Here is a 9,221-nt window from a genome sequence, read left to right as displayed (position 1 = left end):
GTAGGCAGGTTGCAGATTTGTCTTTCACCAATTTTTGTACCCTCTATAATATTTTGTGGAGGGAGTAAGGGAGGAGTGTCCAAAGTATTAATCAGCAGGATCAATGAATAATGGTCACTTTCAACTCTGTTACTAGGCAACAAGTTATTATGGGCCAAGCTATTATGAAAAAACTTGGTCTCTCTCTTCAAGGTGCTTGATTCTTTTAAGATTCTAATGGATCACATTCAAGCAAACTCTGTGTAATGTATGGAAGTTCGCAAACATCTGTTAAAATGATGTAGGAATCTCCTTTTATTCTGGTTCAGTCAAGAAAAATTCTCCATTCCTTTCATCAGTGGTTATAAGCTGACATATGTACTTCCTTTTCTGAGTCAAGTCACTAAATTCCAACAACATGAATTACAACTGAAGGAAATCTATGGATGCTTCCAGACAACAACAAAAATATTTTTAAAGCCCTATGTGAGCTCTAATTCACTGTTTGAGCATTACCTAGTTTCTATCCCATGGGAAGCCAACTTGGAGGCTTCCAGATGTTGTGAACTTCAATTCCCCTCAGTCACAGTTAGCATGACTAATGGTGAGGGATGAGGCAAGCTGTAGGCCTCAACATTCAGATGCCACCAGGTTGGTTACCTGTTCTATGTGAAGGGGAAGCAGCTCTTTCAGTGGCACCTACCCATCCCATGCTGAATCTGGAGAAACTTGGTGAAACTCACAACCCTTTCTAAGGCTCCCTGTGTAAGTGGGGTGAAAGACTTAAGTTGCTCTCAGATGTAGATGTGCACAGCTGAGAAAGCTTTTCCCAACATCTGCAAAGTTTCTGTTTCACCAGGCTTCTCAAGGCAAGCTGCAAAGATGATTGAAATCTTTTGTCAGTTTCAGTAATGATTTTTTTAAGGGTAGATGCCTCTGGAACTTGAGAGGGCCAGAAAGGTAGGAAACCAAAAACACATGCCATCAAGAACATCACCAACCACACCTCTGCTCTAACAATGCTACATTTCAGTTCACACCTAAGAGGACTTTGCGGCAATTGAAAGGAAGTTGCTTATTATTATTATTTTTTTAAAAATCACAATAAATCAGCACATGCAAAATGCTGAATGACAACAGACAGAACACAGGAATGCAACAGTTTGGGATTAATGGGTCCAAATGTTTCCTTCCATTCACAAAAATAATAATTGGCAGGAAAAATCTCATTTTCATTTAATAGAACTACAGTCACAGGATTCTTAGATCCATCCTAGTGTATGGATTCTCAGGGATAAATGAATGTGACTGGTGTGAGTGCAAGCAAATACAGATAGTGTCAATGTGCTCGTTTCCCAGCATAAAAACTGCATCTTAAAACCACACACAGGTTAAGATCTATTATACCTGTTCTGGGTTGCATTTCATAATTGCCCTTGATGAACAAGTTCATGATAGGGTAGCTATTAGTAATATTTCTCTAGGAAATCCTAGAGTGCTGAGGTTATTTGCCTACAGAGAGATCCAAATCTGTTCTTCACCTCACCACAATCAATAAGTGACTTGAAATGGGAAATAAACCCCAGACCTTTGGTGTGTTTCCCCTGAGAAGAGAACCAGTTCCTTCTGGGTTGAATAATGGATTGAATGCAAGACCAAAAAATAAAATACAGTATTGTACTTGGAGGATGGAGATCACTCATGTTGATGGAATTCATATTGACAATTTTTTTAAATTACATTTTCTTTTAGGAATGAGAAGAGTGAAAATAGTGGTCCAAATTATAATCAGAGGTTCAAGAATTAGTGGGGTGTGTGGGTATGGGTGTAATCACAGTTCATCTTTTTTCTTCAGGATGATATTCCTCACAAGTTCAGTGATGTGAGGTTTTATTTCCTCAATAGTGACAGTAGAGTCCCAAGCCTTGACCGTTTTCCCATTTGGATCTACAAGGTATTTCCAGAAATTCCAGGTTGGCTCCTCACCAGTGGAATCTACATAGGAAGGGGAAATGACATATCATTTGATTATTATTCAGTTATAAAGAAAAAATATACTAATGATGGATTTGATTGTCAAAATCAATGCAGAAGTTAAGCAAAACAAAAATGTAGGCTAAGCAAAATCGTAGGAAAAACTATGGGCACACCACACGTTTAAAGAACATCCAATCTACTTTCTTCTTATTATTATGTATACTGCTCTATACCCGTAGGTCACAGGGCAGTTCAGAACATAAAATTACTATATATGTAAAAAAAAAAAATACATACATAAAAATAAGAACAAAAACAAATCAATAATCCCCTCTTCCACAAACACATTTAAAAGGGCATCGTGTCAATCAGCCAAAGGCATGGTTAAAGAGGAATGTCTTCACCTGGCAGATGATGGTATATAATCAAGGTGCCGGCTGAACCTCCCTAGAGAGAGCATTCCACAAATGGGGAGCTGCTGCAGAAAAGACCCTTGTGTTGCTACCCTCTGGACTTCTCGTGGAGGAGGCTCATTAAGAAGGGCCCCAGACAGTGGCGTAGCGTGGGTTGTCAGCACCCGGGGCAAGGCAAGTAATTTGCGCCTCCTAACCCGTGGATTTGCGCCCCCTAACCCTAACCCCCAGATGTTGCGCCCGGTGCGGCCGGGCCCCCCTGCACCCCCCACGCTACGCCACTGGCCCCAGAATATGATTTCAGGGTCCAGGTAGGTTTATATGGTGAGAGGTGGTCCTTAAGGTATTGTGGTTGTGAGCCATTTAAGGCTTTCTAGGTCAAAACCAGCACTTTGAATTAGCCCTGGAAACTAATTGGCAGCCAGTGCAGTTGAGCCAAGATCAGTGTAATATGATCAAACTGTCTTGCCCCTGTGAGCGTGTGATTTAAATCACATGGCTTCCAAAGCACATGATCCAACATCTTCAACAAACAATAGTTCCCAGGATTATTTGAGGGAAATCATGGATATGTATTAAATGTATGGTGTTGATCTGCTATAAGGGCTTATCCACTCTTCCTCTTGTATTGCTGCTTCCCCCCAGAGAAAACCTTGTGGGACACGATGCTGAGGTTTAGTATTTTTATCCTTAATGCCCAAAACTTTATTTTCATTGACTGCTTCTGCGAGTAATCAGGTGCTGGAGCATGCAAACCCTTTCTCTGGGTACAAGCTATCAGCCTTCTTCTAGGGAATCTCTGGGTTTCTCTCATCCTGCTTTCTGTTGAGCTGAAGAGATCACTTAGTTCTTACAAGGGCTCCTTTCAGTCATTCTGCTTCTGGTAGAAGGCTAGAGGCAGGATGAGTTTCCTCATCTTATAACTCTCATTTTTGTACGGGCGCTTTGAGACTGTTGCTATTCTTGGGTGAGATTCAGTCACATACCAACCAATTCAGGTTGCTCAGTTATAGTTGATTGGGAAGTCCTGTGCAATAAATCCACTTCCCCAAATGATTGGACTTTTTTGCAATAAGGAAAGTGATGGGGAAAGTGTGGGATGCACTGTTGTCTAACCTCCCTGTAAATAAATCAGGATAAATGTTCAATAAACAGTTGTTCATCCGGACACAGTCCAGGAGGCATAAGCTCCAACTGTTGCTTACATTCAAAAGACTGCACAAACGATATCTGGAAAAGTTTAAGTGGAACCTGTAGAGGAGGCCATTTACACTTTTCCAGGAACACACATCTGTGATTTGAATGTTTTTGTACTACTTTGATTTGAAGGACAAGGCAATTAAACCTCAACTGAATTCCTGTCATTCCTGTTGAGTTCCTGGGAGATAGAAAAAAGAAGATAGAACATAATCACAACAGATGCTCTAGAAAGAGATTGCCTTTTCACCATTTAACCTTGACTGAATTGAAGAACTAGCCCTTACACCTTGCTGAATATTGCCAACCTCCCTGCCGCTCCCCCCCCCCCACCATCTGAAATGGCACCACTCGCTATCATAAATCATCTACGACTTTGGGGGCAAAGCAGATTCAATGTCAGCCGCTTTAGAATGCCTGCTGTACTCACCAATTAAATATTTGAAGGCTGGATTTGCCCCGGTGCCCTTGACTGCTATCTTGCTGAACATGGGAAAGGTGACTCCATATGTTTTCCTGGCAAAACTCTCAATTTCTTTGTTGGTGCCTGGTTCTTGAAGTCCAAATTGATTACAAGGGAATGCCAGCACGTTAAAATGATATGAGCCAAGTTCTCTCTGCAGCTGTTGAAGGGCTTTGTAGTGGCTGTCTGTATAGCCACACTCACTTGCAACATTGACAACTAAGACTACCTAAAGGGAAAATAACAATGAGAAGGAGACATATTATTTCGTTCATTTATTAGATAGATAGCTAGACAGGTGACAGATATAGATCCCTGCATTAAAAAAAAAAAAACAAACCAGGGCAATTCATAACACTATAAATACATTGTCACTAAAATCCAAACATTAAAATACAGCAGCCAATATTTGCAGCAATGTCCACAGTAAGCCAGACCCAGCTTCAGACTTGGCATTAATGACCAGATAATGCCCAGGTAAACAAATGAACCTTCAGCAGGCATTGAAAACTCATCCCTGTTGATGCTTGCTTTGCTTCAGAGGGGAGGTGATTCCATAAGCTGGGTGCCACAACAGATAAGGCCCTCTCTCAGATTGCTGCAATATTGATTTCAGCAGGAGAGCCTCTGCAGATCTCAGTGAACAGGTCGGTCCTTCACATAACCTGGCCTTGGCCTCCATGAATTTCTTTAATCCATTTGAGTTGGTGGCTATGGCTACCTCTTGTAGGAACGAATTTCATAGTCTGATTACGTGCTGCATAAAGAAGAGCTTTTTTTTTTTTACCTACAACATTCAGCTTCATTCAATGTCCACAAGTTATAGTGTTATGAGAGAGGAAGATAAATCTTTGTTGATCCACGTTTTCCATGTTGTGCATCATTTTATAAATATCTGCCATGCCACTTCTTGCTTTCCTTTTTTTAAAACTAAAAAGTCAAAAATGCTGCGTGCTCTAATGGGTCCCTACCACTGTAGGAGAATATTCCTGCCCTGGGACCAAACCTCACCAGGAAATGGTCTGAGAAGGACAACGGAATTTCTCCAGCCCTCCTTTCCCAGACATATCTCTTTCATCTCTTGGAGCAAGAGTTATATTGAAGACATGCATGCTCTATGCATCAGGTCAATGACAAATAGAGACAGTTTCATGGTTGTTATGGAGGCCATGAAGTCCCAAGCAAGCCCACTTAAGGCGGCCTTGGCACAAATGTATGAGTTAATTAGCAGTAATGTAGTTGCACATTTTGAAGTGCAGGTCATCATGACACAGATTTCCCTCTATTTTCAATGTTCTGAAGAGGAAGGCATTAGCAGACTTGGGAACTGCCACATTTTTCCGAAGTATAAAATATATTTAAGGGGGGGAGGGGAAAAACTAAAATAGACCAAAAAGTATCCTCAGTGGACATGGAATGATGGCTGACTATTGGCATGGGAGAACAGAAAACTGGATGAAGATTCGTGATCTGGACTGACTGGAGTACTCAGCAGTGCAAATTCTTGTTGCAGGACTCATGTGTATGCGTGTGCGCACACATGTGTGCAAGTAACATTCTCTCTCTGTGTGTCTCTCTCTCACACACACACTTATTTTCTCGTTCAGGCGACCAATGTGACATTGATAAATGCACTATTTACAATGAGATGTAGTTTCATCTCTGAAGCTAAGCAAATCTAGATCTGAACAACAGCTGAATTGAGAACTTCCTGAGAGTCCCATGTATGCAGATATCAGGTTCTTGGAGAGATCCACCTAGATACTTCGCTCCTTCATTGCCCCCCTGGTCGTCCCCCCCGGTGCCGCCCTTGTTGTGACCCATGACTTCTTTGCAATAACTGCTTTTTACTCTCAGTGTGGTGCAATTTATTTATCTGCATGCTATCAGGCCTCTTTGTTCTCTTTTAAAACTCACAAAAAATTCCAGAGCTTCTGTCTTTTCAGCCTAGCTTTGCTATCCCCAGACTGGGAGCATCTCTTCACAAAGGGCAGAGGGAGGGGACCTGTGGCCCTGCACAGGTTGGACTCCGATTCCCGTAAGCCTAATCAATAGAGTCAATGGCTGGAGATGATGGGAGGGGACATCCAGAGGGCTACAGGTTCCACATCCATCACAGAGTTAGTTAGGAATGGCCTGCCAATACGAAGCCTTCTATAGTTGTGGCTACTGGCATTTATATCCCAACTTTCCTCCAAGGACAGGCATAGGCAAACTCCGGCCCTCCAGATGTTTGGGACTACAATTCCCATCACCCCAGCTGACAGGACCAGTGGGCAGGAATGATGGGATTTGTAGTCCCAAACATTTGGAGAGGCGGAGTTTGCCTATGCCTGTCCAAGGAGCTTACGGTAGCGTACTACATGGTTTTCTTCTTCCACGTTTTATCCTCACAACAACTCTGTGAGGTAGGCTGAGAGACTGTGATTGGCCCTGTGAGCTTCATGGGTGAGTGGGGATTTGAACCCTGGTCTCCCAAGGGCCTAGTCCAACACTCAAACCACTACGCCACACTGGCTCCAGGCTTGTCAGTGAAGTCTGTGTCCAGATGGCCACAATATATCATAGCTTTCTAGGATCTGGGTACGGCCGACTACAATGCTGGACTAGGAGCATGAGAATGTTTTGTTTGGACATGCTGGTAAGGGCAGTGTGAATAAACACTCTTGAGCCAGAAACAGGACTGACTTTGTCAACACTGCCAGGTATTTTCAATAGTTTTTCTATAACAAGCTCTTGTGTATTTGCTGCCTTGGGTTGTGTGGGGGGGGGGAATAAGGGATATATAGTTTCTGAACACATTGTGGGCAGTGTCTGAATGCAAGTGTGGGAGTGAGTTTTGCAGAAACGCAATGTCCTATGCAAAACATTCTGTCCCTAGATGATACATTTCCAGTTCAAATTAGCAGCTTCTTTATTTGTAATGCTGAACAATGTACTGTATATACATCCAGGGGAGAAAGGGAAATCCTAAGTTTTTCTCTGTGAGATGGATTGATTCTGTCCCTTAGAGCTCAGATTCTCAGAGCCCTAGGAGTTAGAGGGAGTTTCCAGTGGGATCATTCTTTGCAGTACCCATAATTTCCAGCATTAGTTTGTCCATTTAATTGAAAATTACCCATTTAGAGGAAAATCGGGTAATTAAAAAAAAATACTGTCACCAACAATCAATTTGTGATACCTCAGCAACCAAGATGCAAGATTAAATCCGTCTGGAAGCATCCTAAATTCAGGACATAATGGACCTTTTCTAGCTTCTGACAGCAGGTAAGAGCAAAAGCAATTATCTGCTGATATACTGGTACTTACAATATCAAAATTACTGTGAATCAAGTTTGCCATCTAGTGTCCACTGCAAGCACCTCACACTTTGTTCTTTCAGAAATGTCCAAGGGTGTGTGGGTGAAGAAAATAGAGAGCAATAGCTATGTGAGGATGAAACTAAAGCAATTAATTTGTATGTAGTACCAGTTGTTTATACCCAGAAAAGGGAAGAATTATACCTAAATACAATAGTTCAGGTTGTCAGAACATTGATGACCATATGTTCTGACCACCTAAACTGTTTCAGCATAGACAGAGGTGGGAAAGAGGGAAGTCTGGAGGAAATGATTTAGCTAACCTAGTCTAGTGCTCTTCAGATGTTTTGGACCACAATTCCCATCATCCCTAGCCAACAGAGCCTGACTGTGGTTGATAGGAGTTGTTCAAACCATCTGGAGGGCACCAGGTTGGCAAAGGCTGAACTACAGCCTGCAGTCTTGGAGAGTGTTAGAACAGGTTCGGGTTTTTTTAAAGTTAAGTATTGCATAAAAAGATAGGCTTTTCAGCTTCCATTGCAGTTTTTTAATATATATATATATATGCAAATATACATTACTGCTTATGTTAAGCAGCACATTTCAAGAATATGAATTTAAGGGTTGAATCTAACGTGTATCATACTCAGAGTAGCCCCACCTAAATTAATGGGCATGACTAACTTAGCATCATTAATTTCAGCGGGTTTATTCTGAGTAGAACCTAGTTCAGACCTTTAGAAAAAGAACATATATAGCATCTTTAATATCTGTAACAGATAAATTAAGTGCCTCTTCTTCAAGTAACCCTCCGCATCACATAACACCAATGTTTAAAAGAGCAGCGGTAGTTTGACAGGGTTATAAAATGTCAAATTAGATGTTTCCTGTTGAATCCCTCTGTAGCGCTGGGCCTCTCCCTCCCACCGTTTTTTCTCCCACCCAGTTAAACAAAATGAAGTTTTCTTAAGAAGGCAGCGAACATATTGCAATGACAATCTGTAACTATTTTTAAAAGAGAGGAGGGAAACCCGCACGGATCCCGATGATGGTGCTTCAACAAGTGGCATCGCCAGAAAATAACGTAGGCGTTGCGATTCCGAGTGAATGAAAGGCGTCTTGCCTGCCTGCCACGTATACGCGGAATACTCTGTGGGAAAGGAACATCTCATGCAAGAACAAGCAGAAAAGGGACCTGACTGCAGCAAACTTCTGGTGCTTTAATAGAGATTATAGAAGAGCCGTGGGCGCCAATCCGCAGGGAACGCGCCCCAAACGAGACCGTTCCCAAACCGGTCAGGCCAGTTAAAAGATGCATTATCTCCCCCGCACCGTCCGTCATGCAGGCATGCAGATGTGACTCGCTGGTTAGCTGGGGCAGCAGCAGCAGAGGCAGCTCTCCTTGCAAACTTACCGAGCCTCTGTATTTGTCCAGGGAAACTAGCTTGCCCCTGATGTTCACCACTTTATAGGAGTAAAAACTGTCCTCTTTCGGTTCGGTGGCGGAAAATGCTAAGAATAGCAACGCTCCTATGACGATCAGCATGGCTAAGGGGATAAGAAAAACTTTGGGGAAGGAGGGATCCGCTTTGTGCTCTACACTGCCCTCAGGGTCTAACATACTGCACACAAGCCCGGCACTGACGTCCTCCACCATCGCAAAGCACAGCCGGAAAGAAGCGTCGCCTGCTGCAAAAAGAAATTGCAACAGTTTTTCCTATTTCCGTGTAAAAGCAATCCACATCTTCTCTCTCTCCCTCTTTTTTCCCCCCAAGGGAATCTCCTAAACAGTTTATTAGTGATCTCGCCTATCAAATGCCTGATTTGAGATTTGCAGTTCACGCTTTTCGTTTTGCAAAGGACTCTAAGGCTAATAGTCTCTTTTCAGACTAA

The 9,221-nt window shown here is 42.4% G+C and overlaps 1 protein-coding gene across 1 annotated transcript; it reads right to left on the bottom strand.

Moving 5' to 3' along the window:
* Window positions 1–270: 270 nt before the first annotated feature.
* Window positions 271–9,010, bottom strand: GPX7 (glutathione peroxidase 7). The gene is made up of 3 exons (XM_083510070.1): window positions 8,743–9,010; window positions 3,997–4,258; window positions 271–1,974 (listed from the first exon to the last, which is right to left on the bottom strand). Exons 1-3 carry the CDS (start codon window positions 8,983–8,985, stop codon window positions 1,811–1,813), a joined length of 669 nt encoding a protein of 222 aa, XP_083366196.1. The 5' UTR covers window positions 8,986–9,010; the 3' UTR covers window positions 271–1,810.
* Window positions 9,011–9,221: the final 211 nt, after the last annotated feature.

This window comes from Podarcis liolepis (assembly GCF_965112155.1).
Source record: "Podarcis liolepis genome assembly, chromosome: 6".
NCBI lineage: Eukaryota > Metazoa > Chordata > Lepidosauria > Squamata > Lacertidae > Podarcis > Podarcis liolepis.
Note: the sequence above shows the minus strand (reverse complement) of the source record. Positions and strands in the feature narration are given on the sequence as shown.